Consider the following 19321-nt stretch of genomic DNA (forward strand, 5'->3'; position numbering starts at 1 on the left):
GTATTCCGATTTCTTGGACAGTGCATCCTCTTTAGTCAGTGTTTACTTTAATCTGTTAAATGTTTAATATACCTACCTATAACAATGATAAGAAGAATAGTGCATGCATATGATAGATACGTAGGTATGCAGTTGCTTTTAAAGTATCAAAATTACCAGGTTATCAAACGATTTAAATTGTTCTTATTATTCTGCTCTGTTGTGTTGTGTTATTCGATTGAATGTTTTTGTATTCCTTTCATTTGTAACACGCCATATCTTAATCACACGTGAACTTAATCGACCCCTGATACATCTTCAATCTGATACGAACACGCTGGGGGGCTATTAAAGTACTGTTCAAGCGATATGATAACGATTAAACCGGTCGTAGCGTTCCATTACCGAAAGGCTTGCCTTCAGTTAGCTTACAGTCTTGATCAGCCATGGAAGAAATTCAAAATCAGCTGGAGACTCACAGTTTGTAAGTGTCCTCTTGGTTTCGGGAGTGTGAACAACAAGTGAAGACCCATTTACTTTACCTAATCCTAGATCGTCGCCCAGCAACAAAAAACGCTCAAAAGATGAAGAACGTTTTTCTGCTTGGTGGTTGATTGGTCTCACCGGTGCAGTCGTAGGAGTTTATCTGCTCGTCTATTGGAATTGGGTGTCAATGCCGATAGCGCTTCGACGGTTGGATGAATCCACCCATCCGGATCGTTTCATAGCAGAAATAGCAAAGCAACACCTTTTCGAGATGAGCAATGTCGGTCCCCGTGTGGCTGGCAGCTATGCCAACGAAATTATCACTGTTCAGTTTCTGTTACGCATTATCAATGACATCATCTCCGAAGCTAACCCGACGCATCGTGTTGAGGTGGAAGTTCAGCAAGCCTATGGTGACATGTTTCTGGATTACGAAAAGTATCCACAAACGAGTGTGTATCAGGGCATCCAGAATGTGATTGCGCGTATAATTCCATCGCAGGGGAAAGAGCCTGACAACTACCTGATGCTTAGCTCCCACTTTGACAGTGTCCCGCAAAGTCCCGGAGCTGGTGATGATGGTACGATGAGCGTCATTATGCTGGAAGTGTTAAGAAAACTTTCGCAAAGTGCACAGCCATACAATCACGGACTAGTGTTTGTATTTAACGGGTGCGAGGAGAACACTCTTCAAGGATCGCATGCGTTTGTCGCCCATCATCGCTGGTTCAGCAAGGTGCGTACGTTTATCAACATGGACGTTGCGGCTAATGGAGGACGTGACATCATGTTTCAAGCGGGACCAAAATACTCTTTCCTCATGAAAGTAAGCACACATGGTGACTTCCGTAACAAAACACAAACCACAATTGCAATCTGTTTGTATTTTATCATTTTACACAAACAATAGTATTATCGAGATTTCGTTCCCCATCCGTACTGTACAGCTGTTGCAGAGGAACTGTTCCAGGCCGATCTGGTTCCGTCGGAAACGGATTACTATGTGTACTCCAAATATGGGAAAATTCCCGGTATGGATTTCGCGCACAGCACTTGGGGATATCTTTATCACACAGCGTACGATGCCTACGACACCATCCCTAATACAACGCTACAACATACCGGTGATAATGTGCTGGCTCTCGCCAGAGCGTTGGCCAATGCCGAGGAACTGTACGACATTCGCGATCATGAAGGTTCCAAGGCAGTATTCTTCGATTTTCTCAATTGGTTCCTAGTGTACTACCCGTTGTGGGCATCGATCTTACTGAATATCGGTTTATCTATCATTGCTCTTTCGGCCATTAGCTTATCCTTGTGGTTGCTGACGCGCAGCACGGAATTAACCTTCTGGCAGTTGCTACTACAAGGTCTTACCGGTCTGGGTGTGATCGTGTTGTCAATTATTGTTGGCGTAGGGTTATCCTTACTGCTTGCCGTCATTTTAAATGCCGTCGATTCGACGATGAGTTGGTTCACGCAGACGTGGTTGATCTTTGGGCTGTACATCTGCCCATTCTTAATTGCGACGTGCACCGGTCCAGTATTGTATATTCATTTTGTAAAAAATGTAAGTATTCTTCATCGACTATGAACTGGTGCCAACGCAATCCATCAACTGTGTCAATCAACAGGATCAACTTTCCCTACATGCACGTGTCCAGTTGCTGCTCAATGCTACCTGCGTCCTGTACGTGTTGATACTGATCGTACTGACCTGTATGAGCATCCGATCGGGCTATCTGTTCACAATGGCCATACTGTTCTACACCGTTACCACGTTGTTGAATGCGTCATTGCAGGCGTTCGGCAAGCATACATCCATGTGCTGGATATATGTACATCTAATAGGACAAATTGCTCCGATTGCGTACTTTAGCTCCGTTTCGCTGACGGCCTTCGCCACCTTCATCCCGATGCAGGGACGTGGTAATGCGGGCGCAAATCCTGAACTACTGATCGCCCTATTTGCAGTGCTCGTGGGCATGCTGGTGACAGGTCTCTTGACCCCGCTGGTTACTTTAGCGCGCAAAGGATACCTCTTCATTGCACTGGTTGTCGCTTTCTTCGTTGTTTCAATCATCGTTATGGTGACCTCTGCCGGATTTCCTTTTCGAGCCCACACTTCACCAGAACGCTTTTATATCTATGTAAGTGATGATCGGTCGTAGTTTTAGCCTGTTTTAGCTTTATTTGAATTGTTTCTTTCCATGTGCAGCATTGTACTCGCGAGTTTTATCATCAGAATGGTACGCTTAGGCGACTCGAGGGTGGATTCTACATTCACCCCCAGGACCGGTACACTGGGGATCTTATACGAGAGCTAGCAGTGAAATTTGAAGCCAACGCTGTACCGTTGGGCGTTCAGTGCGAAAAGGAGTTATACTGTGGTATACCATTCTATCAAAATTCACATCATGGTCAGCGCGAAAACGGATTGTGGATACAAGGCAACACATTTACTCTTCCCGAAACAATCGACCTGAAGTACATTGGGAACCAGTTCGACCCCCAGCTCAATGTGACTACGTTCTCGTTCACCGTGAAAGGAACGGATCACATGAGTTTCTATGTTTCGCCGGTAAGAGGGGTAAAGCTGATCAGCTGGAGCTTTAGCAAGGACATTCCTCGCAGTGGATTGCCTTGGAATGGACAGGATGTACATTACATTAATTTCGTTCACGGAATCGACGATCGACCCTACGAATTTCACATCACGGTGCAAGGCTCGGCTAGCAAAGCCTCAGAAGCTGGATGGAATTTTTACCTGAACGTAGTAGCGCAGTACATGCACCATGAGCAATATCGTACGCAAGAATTCCAACGATTTATCGACCAATTTCCCGATTATGCGCATGTTGTTGCTTATCCGGCTCATCTTATTAGCAACATTTTCTAATCAATTGGAGCACTACACGCAGGAAATAGTTTATTAAAATAAAAAACCCGTTTGCGTCATCTGGTTTGATTGCATTTATTTGTTCTTTTGATCGAAACCTAATAGTATTACATAAAAGTTCCTCCACGCCCATTGAAGCATTGTCTTTTTTGTGGCTTTGCTGCTCGTGGCACTTGAAGCGTGAATTTTCGCTACCAAGATGAATTAGTTCAGCTGCTGGAAAATGTCGTTGGTGTTACGTCTTACAAAGTGTTGCGCAATTTCGAAGCAATGAATTCAGCCCTGTTTTGTCCCACCTTATAATACTGGTTCGCTTGAAGTTTAGGAGTTATTGTCTACCGAACACGCCACCCGACAAGATGGATTTTACCCTACATCGATTAATGGTAAGCAATAATTTATTGTGCAAAAGTGAATTTTCTATTCATGTTTTCAACACATATTACAGACTCTGATCGTGTGGTTAATATCAACAAGTTGGATAACGTCAGCCGTACATCGCGAATATTCCCAACGAAACTCACACAAGCACATCCCTGGACGCGTGGAAATGCGAGTATACCGTGGTCCTGTAGATCATTACACTGGATCTGTTTCGTGGGGTTATTTTGTCCGACAACCGGCTGATCATTCGAAATAAATATCTTCTTCGCTAGAGCTATTAATTGCTTTATTTTTCGCTAGAAAATCCAACTCTCTAGATAGCCTGGGTACGCGACTGTGTGCGCGTATTTGGGCATTTTATCCAGCAAAGATTGAAATTCACGAGTACGGTACACGTTATCGTGATGCATATACTGAGCGACAACTGAGAGATAAAACAGGGAGCCATCTGTCTCTTGGTTCGACGGTTGCTTTTCAATCTCGACGTAAAACGTAAAGGGACTTAAGTCTAACGAACCGGAGAAAAAGTTCACGAAGTAGACATCTTGGTCTCGCCATCGTTTTCCGCTCGGGGGAATTTGGTCGCTAAAACTCCATCCTACGAGCTTTCGCCCGACCAGCGGAGATACGTACAAACTCATATGGCTTGGACCTTGTACGCTGAAGTACAATCTCTGTCTTTCTGGAGTTGGTGACTCACGCGAAACAAAACGAAACTGAACCGGTTCGGGAAAGACTGGTGGTTCTAATGCCGGTAACCAGTAGCTTGATTCGGTTTGTCGATGGTAACGATTGATGTAGAATGGAATACCACAGTAAAGCTCACGTTCGCACTCATCCCCAAGTTCTGTGGCTTTAGACCATTCCGGAACATCCGACTGCAGCAATTCCGGTGTATGGCGATCTTGTGGATGAAGGTAGTAGATCGCACCCGAGTCGCGTAGTGTACCGTTTGGCCAATAGAAATTGCGCTGCTGATGCTATTATTAATCAAGACAACTCGGTGTATTATACTACATCTCGCAAACAATATTCAAGCGGTACTTACGAATATATAATATCTCTGAGGTGAAGTGTTCTCCCGGAACGGGAAGCCTTCCGGTGTGGCCGCCACAATAGCCGTGACAAGGAAAAACAACAGCAGTGTACCGAACACATACAGCTTCCGCCGGAACAGCACTATGAACGGTGTTAATAAGCCTACTAGCAGCAGCGTCAAAAGGGCAGAAAATAGGGCCATTTGAAGATCCGGATTAGAGCGATTGTCACTACGGCCGGTCATTGGAACGAACACGGCAAACAATGTCACTGCCAGAGAGCAAAAGTATACGATCGGTATCAACTGACCGACGAGATGTACATAGATCCAGACGTTTAACCGGAATCTTAAGATCATATTGATGATCGTCGTGGCGCTGTAAAATATGATTGGAAAGAGAAGTACAAATGCAGATCGAATACCACCGATCGAAAGCGTTATCAGCAGAACCGCGTAGATGCAGTGTTGCGCATGAAGGAACAGTATAACGCGACCTTGATCGTGCAGGAAAGGCTGTTGCAGGGAAAAGAGAAAACATTGTACAATCGTTTCATCACGCTGCGTAACAACAACTCACAATTTTTCGAAAATGAACGTATAGAAATGGCCCAAAGGTGAGACCAGCGATGCACGGAGCGAAGTACAACCCGAACAGCAACCAGGTGGATGAAAACCAGCTCATCGATCGACCGCATGCATCGAAGATAACGGCTACCAGCACCGAACATCCAGCTCCCAGTACGATGGACAGTGTCTGCACGGTAAGCGCCATACCGGCCTCGAAGTGCACATTAGTGCCCACTGCGCCATCCTTACGCACGAACATGAAAAGTGTCCCAACAACGAGCGCCAGCGAGAATACGCCCAGCAGGATGTTGATAATCAGTCCGGTCGTTTCGGTGTAGTACACTAAAAATAGATGCATAAAGTCGAAAAATACGGCCGTCCCGTCACGATGCTCCCGTATGTTGCCGAGCTCTTCAGCATTGCCGAGGGCACGCACAATCCCCAACAGATTGTCGCCGATGTGCTGCAAAGTTCCGGCGGATATAGTTTCCCGGGCATCCAGCGCTGTGTGGTAGAGATATCCGTAGGAGGACAAGGCAAAATCTAGCCCAGGCCATCCGCCCTGCTTCGAAAGGGTTTCGTAATCGGTGAAGGACGGTACCAGACCCATCTGGAACACTTCTTCGCCCAGCGTGTTTGCGTAAGGACGGCGAACGTAATCGCCATAGTAGGCCATCAGGAATGGATAGTTCGGACCGGATTGGAACATGATCTCACGTCCACTGTTGGCAGCCACATCCAGATTGATGAAGGCTGCAACCGATTGCGCTAATGGGTGTCCTCTAACGAAACCATGCGCACCCTGCATAGTGTTCTCCTCGCATCCATTAAACAGGAACAACACACCATGCTGCATTGGCGGTTTGGCGTTCTGTGTTATCTGGCGCATCAGTTCCAACATCACAACAACCATCGTACCGTCGTCACCGGCTCCCGGACTCGTGACGGCACTGTCAAAGTGCGCATTCAGCAGTAGGTACTTGCCACTGAACGAGCCACTGCGCCGCACAACGGAAACGACGACATTCTGTACGTTACGGTAGTAGCTGGTGATAGGATAGTCATCGTAGTCCAGGAAGTAGCTCCCACTGACTCGCTGTATTTCGCACGAAACTTCATACTCTGGAGCCGCTTGACGGGCAATAGTTTCTACAGCATCGTATAGGAAATCTACCGCAAAACGTTCGTTGGTTTCACTTCCAGCAACACGTGGTCCACGGCTGGTTAGAGTGTCCAGATCATAAAGGGCTCGCTCCGCAACAAACCGTTCATCAGAGGATTTTTGCTGGAATTTAAATGCAAAGCAATTAAGGCTCGCTTCGGTTCACATAATCTTACATCATTTTCAGCGTTTATACTTCATCAGCCAGATTAACTCCACTAGGGAGAGTATTCCAGTTCCAGTACGTAAGAAAGTACACTCCAATACCAATGCCTGGAGCCAGGACGCACCACAGTAGTTCTAGAGTGAATACATTCGCAAGAATCTTCCTAAAACAGACAGCCGGGCTTAATTCCATGCCGTTTAAACCCGAAGAGGATCTTTCTCAAAAACTTACATGCTTCTTTTGATGACACTAAAGTGACTCTCGCTGAGACACTATAGGCACAAACGACAGATTGAATGTTACTGATGCACAACTCGCTCGAATCACCCCGCTCAGACGCCCGTTATCTCGATTTGTGGGAAGCAGAAAAAAATCTTAAGTAAAATAAAACCATTCTCCCCCCCGAGCTGGTGACGAATGCTTGGCTGTTGTGACGGGCTTATCGCAATAGCATAAGCTGTAGTACCCCTGTTCAATTCGGCAATCTAGTTGATAAGATAGTTTTTTGTTGTTGTTATGTATGCGCAATGGACGGACAAAGGCTGTTAAACATACGCGCACGATTATTAGAAATCTGCATGGTTAGGAATTTATCTTACCCTTTACCAACGCACGCCAGTATTGTTTGGCAATCCGATAAATGGGCTTTTTGTTGGAAGGCATTGTTGTTGGTGGCGTTTGCTGATTTACGAGTCCCAATCGGTCGTGGATAGGGAGCAGTGCGTCGTGACAGCTTTAAAATTGTTTATGATTTTAATCTCCGTGGAGTGGTCATGCTTTGTGATGCGGGATCATCGGAGATGGCTAGAGCCAGAGCCTGGCTCGTGCCAATGCTCATTTTCTTTCGTGTAGTTCGGCACGTAAACAGAGAGCAATTTTCCTCACGTGGTGCACATTTTCTCAATTCCTTTTTAATGCTCTCTCTATCTCTCTGTTTCTCTTTGGAGTGTTTATGAGTTTTCCTCATCATTCACTCAAACATGCTTTCGACCGGGTTTTGGAGCGCTTTCCACCGGAGATAATGTATTGTTTATAAGCCATGGAGACATGGAGCCAGGCTCTCGCTCTCTCTGTCTCTCTCGGCAGGAAGTAGAGCCCGCATCGAAAGTTGCTGCATCTCGGAATTTCCGGCCGAGCCGAACATTAAAGCGAACGAATAAAAGTACCGACCCGAGGACGAAAAAGCTCAATTTTAAACGAACCGTCGCGGTGGGAGCTCCGTATTTTTGGCGTGCGTTAGGCGTTCGACGATAAAGGTTTTTGGGGAAGCTTTGAGTTTTTTTTTCTTCTTCACTGGTTTCGATTTGTTTGTGTGTGTTGCGCGTTTCGGTTGAAACCCCCATTTTCTCATCCCCCTCGTTGGAAACATTACGCGGTGTCATTGAGGGGATGAGGGCCTCTAAAAACTGAAACGAACTCCGCGAGCGTTTGTCGCACAGTGTAGATTAAGAATTTTGTGTGTCGTGAAAACAATTAGACACATTTTAACCGCACAGGCGTCGTATCTTCGTACCTAAGAATGAAAAATAGCAAGTGGCCACGAATTGAAGTGTAGCAAGACGAGCGAATGTAGGACGAAGTTCGGCAGAGTTTTCCGACAGTCCGTGGCCAGGATCGCGGAAAGCTAACACGTTCCGTGTTTCGGAATGAGATGGGATCTAGCGCGAGACTAAGCGAGGCAATGCCGTCCCACTGCTGGACAGTGTGTTTCTTAAACAGTGTGTTTCAATCGATAAACTTGAGTTCTCGTATCCACTCGGACACGTACGGCACAACAGCTGGCTGGCTAGATTATGTTACGTTCGACTGCATTTTGATAACAATGCGCTGATAGGAAAAGCGCACCATTTTTCTCCATTTTTGTGTGGATTTTCGGTCATTGCACTGCGTATCCGTTGGGAACGCAGCAGCGAGTCGAAGCTGCATCTATCGAGTTTTGCGAAACTTTAAATACACGAACTAAAATCAACGTGAATCCTCGTATAGACGTCGGTTTATAAAGTGGTATTAATAATGTAAAGGTATTGGGTCATTGGCAGGGCAGCACGGTGGCAGGTTTGCTGCGGGAATCTACTGACAACACTTCGCCGATCGGTTGACGATGATGGCGTTGAGGACGTCGTCATTCCACGTTCGTTGTTGAGTTGTGCCTGTGTTTATTGATTATTGGATATGCCGTAGTGTGAAACATCCCGAACCACGTGGTAGAAACGTATCATCCAACCAGCAACAAAGAAAAAGCCTTTGCGTATTTCGCGTTATGAATTCGTGTCTTGTGTTTTTACTCTTATTTTGCTTTGACCATCGGTGTGTCTCTGTACATGTCCAAATTTCATGGCACTTACTCAACGGCAGTAGAAGGTAGAAGTAGAAGAAAGGCAAAGAGTGGATTTTAATTTCCGGATCCAAAAAGGTGAACCTTAAGAACCTGCCATGTGTGTGTGTTTGTTTGTTTGTGTGCTGAGAAATGGATTCCTCTGGCCGTTTTGCGTTTGTACAATACGAATATCTACAAATGAAGGAAATGATTATTAGAAATGAAGCTAAAGCAGCAATGCAATCTCCATCAAATTTCAATTATAAGCTAGCCAACAAGCTTGGCACCACTTTTGGAGTCCAGTGAGTTTTGATGGATTTCCCCCGTGACGGCAAGAACGACGATGATTGCAAAGGCCAATCATGAGCCAATAGGGGGAAAACAAAAAATGGCCAACATCGTAATGAGCAAAACATTAGCAGGGATGATGATTATTGGGGAAATTGTAAATTCTGCAAACCACCTCAACACAACGCCAAAGCAATGCAAAGTGGATCCTTGGTAAGTAGACAGTACTGGGTGGGTTTCATTCGACGCCATACACAAAATCACCGAAACAAACATAAATTTGAATATTACTGAGGTTGGCTGAAATGTACATTCAACATTGCCCGCAAAGTTTCCAACGCTTTCATCATTGAAGGATATTGTGGAAAATGGCAAATAAATCCCTTTGTGTTGAGCTTCTTATCGCTTTTCAAACAAACATTCTTGAAAGTTAGTTGTTTTAGCAAAGCCCAAAGAATTTTCGCTCAATAACAAATTAAAGTTCTCCGCAGCAGCTTATCCCTTGGTGCTATGCTATGAACCAACATATATCCATTAACACAATCGCTTCATTGCCAAGCTGCTGGCTGGTGGAGATCGGAATGAATCAACTTTCACTTCATGTACTTACCGAAGACCGTGATTCCGTGTGGGAAGAGGAAAATCTGCAGGGACTGAAGTTTCGCCGCGTGGGAAACAGAAGCGGTCAAGTTTACCGTTTTTCGCTTCATTGCTCGCGCGCCCATGTCATGTTACTTTCCGCATATCTACTTCTCAGTTAAGTGAAATGTCTGAGTGCGACATATCTGTCAATAGAGCTGACTATTAAAGAGAACGGACAGGACGACGAACGGGACAGGATTAGAACGGACAGGGAAGGGTATTGTTTGTCTATTGACAAGAGCCATCGAGATTCCCCTGACATCAATAGGAAACGCGTTTTTATTTTTTTATGTCCAAAGCCATAAAGGTGACTCACACAACTTGGTGTGGCTTTCCCGTACTATAACTGTAAAGGTGTATAAGTGCAAAAAAAAACTTTCCCGTTTTCGAATGTACTGAACTTTAGTAGATTGCAAACAAGCAATCATTTGAACGAAGGGACCGGTTTCGCACGTGGCAAAGAAAGCAGCGCTTTGTAAACACAGCAGCGGCAGCGTCAGCGTCAGTTTGCTTTATTTTTCTTCCTCTAACTTAATCAAAGTGTAAAGAAAAGTGAAATAACACTCCACAAATCCTATTTTCCCTTGGCGGCAAGCGGAAGCGTAACGGAATCTGCCCCGAATGACCTTTTACCTTTTTGGATTTAAATATTTTCCGAACCGAAACTCCCAAAAAGGTGACCAAGAATAAATTGTACCGGACGCAAATGCCGCAAGTTGAAAGGTTTTCCTGCTAAAATCACTGTAAAATCAACGCATAAAATGTCCTCCGTCTACGGAAGTCTCTGTGTGTGTCCTCTGTTGTATGCAGTAAGGTAGTGTGGCGAGTAAAAGTAGGTTGAAATTTTCCGACATGCTTTTGAAGAGGGTTCAAAAGGAGGATGAGTGACCGTATCCTCCTTGGGATGGCAAAGAGCGGCAAGTACCAAACTTCAACGTTCAAAGTACGTGGTTAAGTTGGAGCACGGGGGCAAGAGTTGTTGTAATTGAAATTTACGACACGAGCCACCACCGTCTCCATGGCGACTGCAATAGTGCGGAAAAGATGAGAGCAGACAGTGGAAACGCTTACAGATTCCTGTAATTGGCTCTTGGCGCAATTACTGTGTCTGCGTTATAGCTCGCAACACTTGCTTGTCTGGAGCTTAACGGACGCGCGCGCGCGCCATTTAATGGAAACCTGAGAACCCAAAACGGACGATGCGGTTGCGGATGGATAGAATATCACTGTAGAATCTACCAACATTTCCCACGAAACTGTTACGAAACGGTAAGGCTGTCACAACGTAATGTTTCGGTGTTTTACAAGGATCGATGTGGTCGTGGATGTAAAAGATGAAAGATGGCTTTATAGTTCTTTTCCTTTTTTATTTTTATAGCTTGTAATGGGAAGGCGATTAGATGCAAAACTCCCTTCTTCTATTCTCAACCCACAGCAAAGTACCAAGAATATATGTAATTCAATGCGCAAAATTTTGGCCGTTTCTGCACCAAGATTTACATCACGCATTTTTTTAAGTAATATTGCAAATTTTATAAATGTGATATATTTTAATGCTGCAATAAGTTCCTTTTCACTCAAATAATGCTTTAAAAGAAGAAAAGAATAAAAAATAACAAAAAAAATTTAAAAAAATTTTCCACTCGAAAATTTCATAAGGGGTACCCCTTGCCATTTTTTGAGAAATTTAGCAAAATTTAAAAATTTGTTTTATTTTAATGCGAAATTGTTGCAATGAGTTCCTTTTCACCCAAACAAAGCTTTAAATTTAAAAAAGGTAAAAAAAAATTTAAAAAAGTTGAGAAAATCTATAAATCTGTCAATCTACTAAGGCTCATTTTGCAACAAGTTTTGCCTATAACTCGGTCGGTATCCAACGGATCGCCAATCTTTAACCTGTGGTCGATAGATGGCACTAATGGCTACATTTTCTTCGTGGACGGCCATGCCCTCAGATGTCTGTGCCAGAAGTTATGCGAGGAACCAAGTTCCTTACCCTGTTTGAGAAAATGTAAAATTTTCCTCATTTTTGCACCAAATTTTGCCTATAACTCGGTCGGTATCCAACGGATCTCCAATCTTTGCCTGTGGTCGATAGATGGCATCAATGGCTACATTTTCTTCTTGGACGGCCATGCCCTCAGATGTCTGTGCCAGAAGTTATGCGAGGAACCAAGTTCCTTACCCTGTTTGAGAAAATGTAAAATGTTCCTCATTTTTCTGCAATTCAGCAAAATTTTTAAATGTGATATATTTTATTGAGAATTTGTTGCAATAAGTTTCTTTTCACTCAAATATTGCTTTAAATTAAAAAAAGAATAAAAAATCAGAAAAAAATTTCAAAAAAATTTTCCACTCGAAAATTTCATAAGGGGTACCCCTTGCCATTTTTTTGAGAAATTTAGCAAAATTTAAAAATTTGTTTTATTTTAATGCGAAATTGTTGCAATTAGTTCCTTTTCACTCAAACAATGCTTTAAATTAAAAAAGGTAAAAAATAATGAAAAAATTTAAAAAATCTATCAATTTGTCAATCCACTAAGGCTCATTTCCGCACCAAGTTTTGCCTATAACTCGGTCGGTATCCAACGGATCGCCAATCTTCAACCTGTGGTCGATAGATGGCACCAATGGCTACATTTTCTTCGTGGACGGCCATGCCCTCAGATGTCTGTGCCAGAAGTTATGCGAGGAACCACGTTCCTTACCCTGTTTGAGAAAATGTAAAATTTTCTTCATTTTTGCACCAATTTTTGTCTATAACTCGGTCGGTATCCAACGGATCTCCAATCTTTGCCTGTGGTCGATAGATGACACCAATTGTCTACATTTTCTTCTTGGACGGCCATGCCCTTAGATGTCTGTGCCAGAAGTTATGCGAGGAACTAAGTTCCTTACCCTGTTTGAGAAAATGTAAAATGTTCCTCATTTTTCTGCAATTCAGCAAAATTTTTAAATGTGATATATTTTATTGCGAATTTGTTGCAATAAGTTTCTTTTCACTCAAATATTGCTTTAAATTAAAAAAAGAATAAAAAATCAGAAAAAAATTTAAAAAAAATTTTCCACTCGAAAATTTCATAAGGGGTACCCCTTGCCATTTTTTTGAGAAATTTAGCAAAATTTAAAAATTTGTTTTATTTTAATGCGAAATTGTTGCAATTAGTTCCTTTTCACTCAAACAATGCTTTAAATTAAAAAAAGGTAAACAATAATGAAAAAAATTGAAAAAAAATTAAAAATTTGAAAATTTCATAAGGCTATAGCTAGTGGGTTAACAGTGAAAGAGGTATTTCAATCGCTCCGTTCATCTTATTGTGCGCGCTCCCGCACAGCTCACGGGAAAAAGAGGTAGCTGTATCGCAGGAATCGCTCCTGCTCCTTGTGGTGCGAAACTTCGCTCCTGGGAGCGCATCGCACAAACGCTCCTGCGTGCAGCGCTCCATGTGGAGCTACCTCAAGCGCAACGCACACTTTAGAGAGCGAGAGCGGTGCGCTCCGCTCTTGCAAAAGAGCTACTTGACCCAACGCTAGCTAAAAGGAAAGCACAAGTTCCTTGTATTTTTTCACAAATATCCTCAAAATACTCAACTGACAAAAAATGCTTTTACAATCATTTCTGTACGTTCTGCACGATAGAAGTTTTAACAAGCGGAGTATGGTGCACGAGAATGTGCACGATTCATAGCTTAATGTAGCGCTATGGTCGTATTTAGGACAAGGTGGTAGAAAATTCATTAATCACTTTTTTACTTCCTGTGGCGATGTTTCGTGTCCTTGCCCTATGAACTAAGAAATGGGTCCTGTTACTGCAAACCGCATGCGAGAATCTATACACACTTACGGTAGGTCATTCTTTCAGTGCACCATCGGTATCCACTACTTTCATTTCAACACACGTTCTAGAAACCATTACTCCGTGGGGGTGGTTTTGCTGTCCTTCGCTGAACAAATCGACCTATCTTTCTCATGGCCGTGTTTATCTACCAGTTCGCCATTTCATCGCTCGTCACTGCTTCATCGCAGACCTGCCATTCAATGAAGTTTATAGCCGTGTTTGCTTTTTCTCAAAAGTCTATGGTTCCTTCATTTCTTGTTCACTTTTCCTTTTTTTTTCGTATCAGCCACCTTGCCATTTCAGTTTATACGGAGAAACACATATGGATAGTTGACGTTACGTTACTTTAAATTGACCTTTTTTATGTTTATTGCAACTTGAGCTAGAAAGAATATAATTGTCAATTATTAAAATTTAACTAAGTGTACACATGAATTAACGTTTCCCATTTATCGTTTCATGCTTTTCAGGTTGTTGCGCTTCCATCTTCAAAGGAGAAAATATTTTCATTGATGTATCATCCTTCAGAATATTGAGACCGACGAGGTCGATGTTGAATCGTTTCGTTCAATCAATGCCGTGCATCCCAACAGCATCGAAAGATAAATACAACACTAGGTGTAGTGCTAAAAGCTTATGTTCTATTGATTATGATCTGGCACACTATAGTTGCTCTGCTGCTTCATGTTTTCCAGCAAATGTGTTAGCTTCATATGCGCTCCAGTGTTCGATTGTAGGTTAACGTTTGTGTTTGTTGTTTTACAGCATGCGATGGTGTGCGGTGGTAAAGGCGTATGTAACGTGAGTGCAAGTTTATTGTGTTCGCTCAAATCTGATGCGTTGTGTGGTTCACGAAGCAAGTGCAATCGAAAGCAATATTTATAAATATAACGCAAAGTGGTACATAATTGTGTGCAACAGTGTGTCAATGAGTGTGCTGAGCAGCGGTGTGTGGAGTCGAGCCGAGCCGGAGATTGGCACTGGTTAACCATATCGCCACAAGGAAAAAGGAAGCTGACACTACAAGCGACGATTGTATCAGCAGTAACAGTGTCGCTACGTGACATAAACGTTCAAGCTGTTCCTGTGCGGTTGTTATATTTTTGAACGGGGGGCCAAACATAGCAGTACGGAAGGTCTCAGGAGTGCCCTAGCCCGTCTTCGTAGGTCGGGCCCACTCCCTAACCCTTCCAGTTCCGAACATGTAAGTATGTCCGACAATACAACATTCGGATTACGTTAAAGAGAATTTAGCTTTATTAACAAATGACATGCATGCCCGAACACCAAACGCATGTCCCTAATGGTGTAAGGGTAATGCGAAAATAATCGATAATTGAAATTTAACTAGACTAATGCGAAACAACGGAATTCAATTTGCTCGCCACAAACTCAGTAGAGCCACGTGTCGTGTGAAGCTGTAACGAGATACAATACATACTAAAAACAGCCACCCGCGTCTACGGCAGCAGCAGCCTTTGATGAGGATAGTTGAATAAAGGCCGAGACGATAGGTGCTTACATTTCCTCTTCAGTAAACGCGCAATCGATCAAGCTCGTCAAAACCAGCGGAATGGCCAGCATTGCGCACGATGAAGGTGGCCCCGTCAAAGTGCATCCGACGCTCTTCACGTCTGTGCAGGATAAAACGGTAATGATTGGTGTTAGTGATTGTACGGGATGCAGTGAAGAGCATACAACAACAAAAAAGAAGTCCTACCGTACAAACAGATGAGAGGATGTCCCGAGCGAAGCGGTGCAATGGATGGAATTAGTTGTGACTGTCGCACAACCGTTGCTCGGGCTGGTACGGATCGAGCAGCGGTTGTTGGAGCGATGTATTTTCACCAACCCATCACCACTCTGCGTGATCCGAAAGCCGTTCACCTGGAACTGCAGGCTTCCCTCCTGTCCAAGCTGGTAGCTCGAGTTCTGGATGATTTGCCACTGGTCGACGTAGTTGTGGGCGGCAGGTACAACGCCACTAGGAAACCCCGAAGCAATCATATTGTTAAAACAACAAATCCCAAAAGAACACTGCAGCCGGTTTACTCACTTGAAGAAGACCTGGTTCACATAATCCGCTTCCATATCCATACTAATCATATCCGACGTTGTTCGTGTGCCGGCCGAATCCACCAGATAAATCAGGGCGTATCTTGCGCTTGTCAAGCTGATTCCTTTATGCCACATTTTAGCGAAACGACTGCATTTCGGTGTTTGTGTGGACATGCAAAGAGAACAGTAATTGTTGAACAAATCTAGCTTTTATGCGACTCGTTCATATTGTCTCTACATATTGATGATACTCACATGTACGGATATTTACGCCTTGCATCAACCGCAGCTATATCGACCCGTGGGCCATTTTGAAACACGATCCCATTTGGATGATGCATCGCAGTAGCCAGCGTATCACTAGAAATAGCTATTGCAATATTGTGGTTGCCATTGACAACCTTCACTGAGCCATCCGCAGTCATGTCCACTCTGTGTAAAATGTTTGTGTGTTTTTACAAGTTCTGAGCAGGAAAATTCTTGATATAGCAGGAAACTTACGTAATCGAATCTCGCAAGCGCAGCTGTATAACGCCATTGTCAAGCAGAATTGGCCCAAAAGGAAATTGTGTAGCCTGTGAAGCCGGATGCTGAAACGTTGATTTTAAGATGCTTGCTGTTGCGGTTGCACCATTGCTGGGGAACACGTTTATGATCTGGCTGTGTGCAGGTTTTGCCGGTGGAGTCGTTCGGGCGATATCTTCGAGCGAGTAGGACGAGATCGAATTCCACACGCGCGCATTCACGGGAAGATGTGTCGGGCCAATGTAAGCAATTTCTTGAATTTTGCTACCATTACCGTTGCCATTGCTGTCCCCCCGTGAGCTGGATGGGGCTGCTGCGTTTATGCGACGCAACGGCAATGTAAAAGGTTTTGCTGCCAAATTTAACTAAAAACCATGGAGGAGAAAGCGTTAACGACAGGGGCTGTGTTGTGTAACCTGCCGTAACTACAATGCGAAAAAGAAAAACGTTTACCTTACTGCGATGCTCGGGACCGTCGCCACTGATTTGCCCTTTGCTGGTCATATTTTCTTTCCTATTGCGCCACATTTTACAACAATCGTGGTTGCTTTTAGCACTTTTGGAGCTTGCCGTACTTAACACTGCACAATCTTCACTTTACGAAAATTTCCGCTAAGAAAGGTCGAACAACCTTCTTAGCCTCCGTGCCGTCCAAATTCGAATGCTAAAATATTCTTGAATCGAAATCATGCTAGAGCTGTGGGCAGATCCTAGGTAACAATGCTGGGCTACTGCGATGCACTTTCGAAGGGCAACTTTCAATGCGGAACGAGAACTGTCAAAAAGGGTAAACAATCCCTTTTTCCCAGTTTTCAACAATCAGTTGACAACAGCTGTTGCGGCGCGCGAAACGTACACCAAATCTGTGTTACTTAATTAAAGTTCCGATACTTTAAACCCTTTTATATTGTTTCCTAGTGGTGCAGAATAGCTTATAGCCACTAGGCTATCATTCGTTCAATTCGATCGTAATCCAAAGTTCCTGTAAGCTACAAGCGTTTCTTGAAGGTTGAAGAAGTTAAGCGGGAAAGTGAGGTTATGAACGTGCTGGCGTGAGGAAAGGGCATGCTGGTGTCATTCGACATTTCAATTTTTTTGTGAACTCTTGTTTAAAGTTCTTTAGGAAGTTTATTTCACAAATATTTGGTGCGTGTAATAAGTGATTAGCCATGCGTGTGTTTTTACTTTTGAAATTGTTACTGAATGTGACATTTGTGATAAGCATCCTGATCTATTTAGTGAGATTATTGCCGCAGATAGACCACCAGCATGATTATTGGTCACATAAATAAGCTTGAGTCGAATAGGTATGAAAACCATTGTAATGTATTAAACCCTTTCATCCCCAATGTGTTCAAGATTGCGAGCGAAAATTGTGACTTTTTCAAAGGTCTGGCTAACCAGCATAACAATCCTCCCGGTCAGCTCTTGTTTGGCCATTTGTTGAGAAATTCTTCAGATGAGAGGATGCTCTGTAGTCAGCGTTCCACATTATTTACACCTACCCCCACCCTAGCAAGTAAAATTATGCTTCAATGGGTCCGATGAAATCAATCGACTGTTTCTAATTGATCCGATAAAGGTCTGTTCACCGGTGAGAATGTGTTTGTGCCGTATGCCACGCAGACCATTAAAGCAAAACCCAGCTTATTGTTCATCACAGTGTTTGCTGTACTTCCAGAACCGTTCAAGCAACAGCTAAAGCATGCTAAATTATTCGTTGCTCCGCCAAGCTTAGCTATGTGTAGCTGGAGATTCTAAATGGAAGAAGCGGAATCCTGAAAGTGCTGGAAGTTTATTTTGCATGCTCAAAAACCATTTGCGGTACCGAAATCAGTTCCGTTGTGTACCCATTTACAGAGAAAGGGTAGGTGTAACGTTGGTGTTCCGAATCGAATTAAAGAAAAGAATCAAAATGAGAAATTGATATAAATTCATAAATCGTTTCTTCGCCTCTCGGCTAACAGCCAGTCTTCAAATAAGCTCATCAGTGTAAGTAACGAACGTCGGTATCGATTTTTCTAAACGATCCTAGAAAAGAAGGCATGCTACTGACGACGAGCTAAACTGTGGCTGTTGACTCGGTTGGGAATGGTGTCTAGAAAGAGCGATACATACGAATATCCTGTTTGGATGGAAGTGTCGTCGTCCACAGTAAATTGCACGGTAGATGAAAATTAATGTATTTTTAACTAGGCAAGATCCTGTGAGTTAGAAAGATGAGAGAAAAAAACCCATCACCTTGCGCTCTTGGGACTCTATGCCGTTCTACTGTTTCTACTCGTCGAAGTGGAATGACGGTACGAAAAATGTAATGTGTCACAGCAGGTAGGTTGACTCTGGGAAAGTGTCACCGTAAATAACCGAACCAATGAAAATGGGTTCACTCCAAGGTTAAGCTGTGAGTTGTACTAGAGGACGAAGTGTTTGAGAGATGCTTTAAAATTGTGGAAGGTTCTACCTAGCAGTACATTTGATGAGGTGTTGGATTTTTGACGAAACAAAAAAACGCTGTCGAAAACTGTTTGATTTAGCAATTTTAAGAATTACATCAATGTCAGGTACTCTGGGTAAAATTCATGCATAATGCGAAACATTCTACAAGTGGTCTAAGATGGGTCCTTGCTCCTCGTTCTTTGCCTCAATCGTTTGCTTCCCTGCCCATGCATACTTGTCGGGAACACAAAACACCTAAATGCGACATCTCCTTGGTAAGAAGATACGAAAAACTGGGAAAAAAGCGCTTATGAATAATTAATGATAGCTAAATCTCTAACCGTGACAGGGATTTGATGAATTTCAGAATACTAATCGAATGTGATGGTGGCTTTTGGGATTGTACATTAAGAGATCAGATGCCAGATGTATTTTATTGTACACTAATGGACCAATTAGGCACATAATTGAACAAAAAGCTTCGACCAAAGTCAACAAGCGTTTTGGCGGTAGAAGTGAACCAGCCTAAAACAAG

The 19321-nt window shown here is 43.4% G+C and overlaps 4 protein-coding genes across 6 annotated transcripts in view; 2 read left to right on the forward strand and 2 right to left on the reverse strand.

Moving 5' to 3' along the window:
* The first annotated feature begins 40 nt into the window (after window positions 1-40).
* LOC125768227 (endoplasmic reticulum metallopeptidase 1-like) lies at window positions 41-3431 on the forward strand. Its single transcript, XM_049435597.1, has 5 exons — window positions 41-463; window positions 532-1291; window positions 1376-2035; window positions 2100-2615; window positions 2684-3431. Exons 1-5 carry the CDS (start codon window positions 426-428, stop codon window positions 3362-3364), a joined length of 2655 nt encoding a protein of 884 aa, XP_049291554.1. The 5' UTR covers window positions 41-425; the 3' UTR covers window positions 3365-3431.
* A 550-nt stretch (window positions 3432-3981) lies between these two features.
* On the reverse strand, window positions 3982-6886 carry LOC125768260 (endoplasmic reticulum metallopeptidase 1-like). Its single transcript, XM_049435659.1, has 4 exons — window positions 6713-6886; window positions 5365-6639; window positions 4797-5300; window positions 3982-4728 (listed from the first exon to the last, which is right to left on the reverse strand). Exons 1-4 carry the CDS (start codon window positions 6872-6874, stop codon window positions 4045-4047), a joined length of 2625 nt encoding a protein of 874 aa, XP_049291616.1. The 5' UTR covers window positions 6875-6886; the 3' UTR covers window positions 3982-4044.
* Window positions 6887-7915: 1029 nt separating this feature from the next.
* The window catches only part of LOC125770840 (uncharacterized), a 47319-nt gene continuing 35913 nt past the window's right edge, over window positions 7916-19321 (forward strand). Inside the window, exons 1-2 of one of the 3 annotated variants that reach the window (XM_049440858.1) lie at window positions 7916-9500; window positions 14238-14971. The gene's annotated coding sequence lies outside the window, so the exon portion shown is untranslated. The remainder of the gene's footprint in view (window positions 9501-14237; window positions 14972-19321) is intronic. The other 2 variants (XM_049440855.1, XM_049440856.1) reach the window with 2 other exon arrangements.
* On the reverse strand, window positions 15002-17069 carry LOC125770843 (uncharacterized). Its single transcript, XM_049440869.1, has 6 exons — window positions 16804-17069; window positions 16327-16715; window positions 16081-16257; window positions 15824-15973; window positions 15488-15751; window positions 15002-15401 (listed from the first exon to the last, which is right to left on the reverse strand). The coding sequence occupies exons 1-6, from the start codon at window positions 16876-16878 to the stop codon at window positions 15299-15301; spliced, it is 1158 nt and encodes a 385-aa protein (XP_049296826.1). The 5' UTR covers window positions 16879-17069; the 3' UTR covers window positions 15002-15298.

The sequence above is a fragment of the Anopheles funestus genome, chromosome 3RL (assembly GCF_943734845.2).
Source record: "Anopheles funestus chromosome 3RL, idAnoFuneDA-416_04, whole genome shotgun sequence".
Lineage (NCBI taxonomy): Eukaryota > Metazoa > Arthropoda > Insecta > Diptera > Culicidae > Anopheles > Anopheles funestus.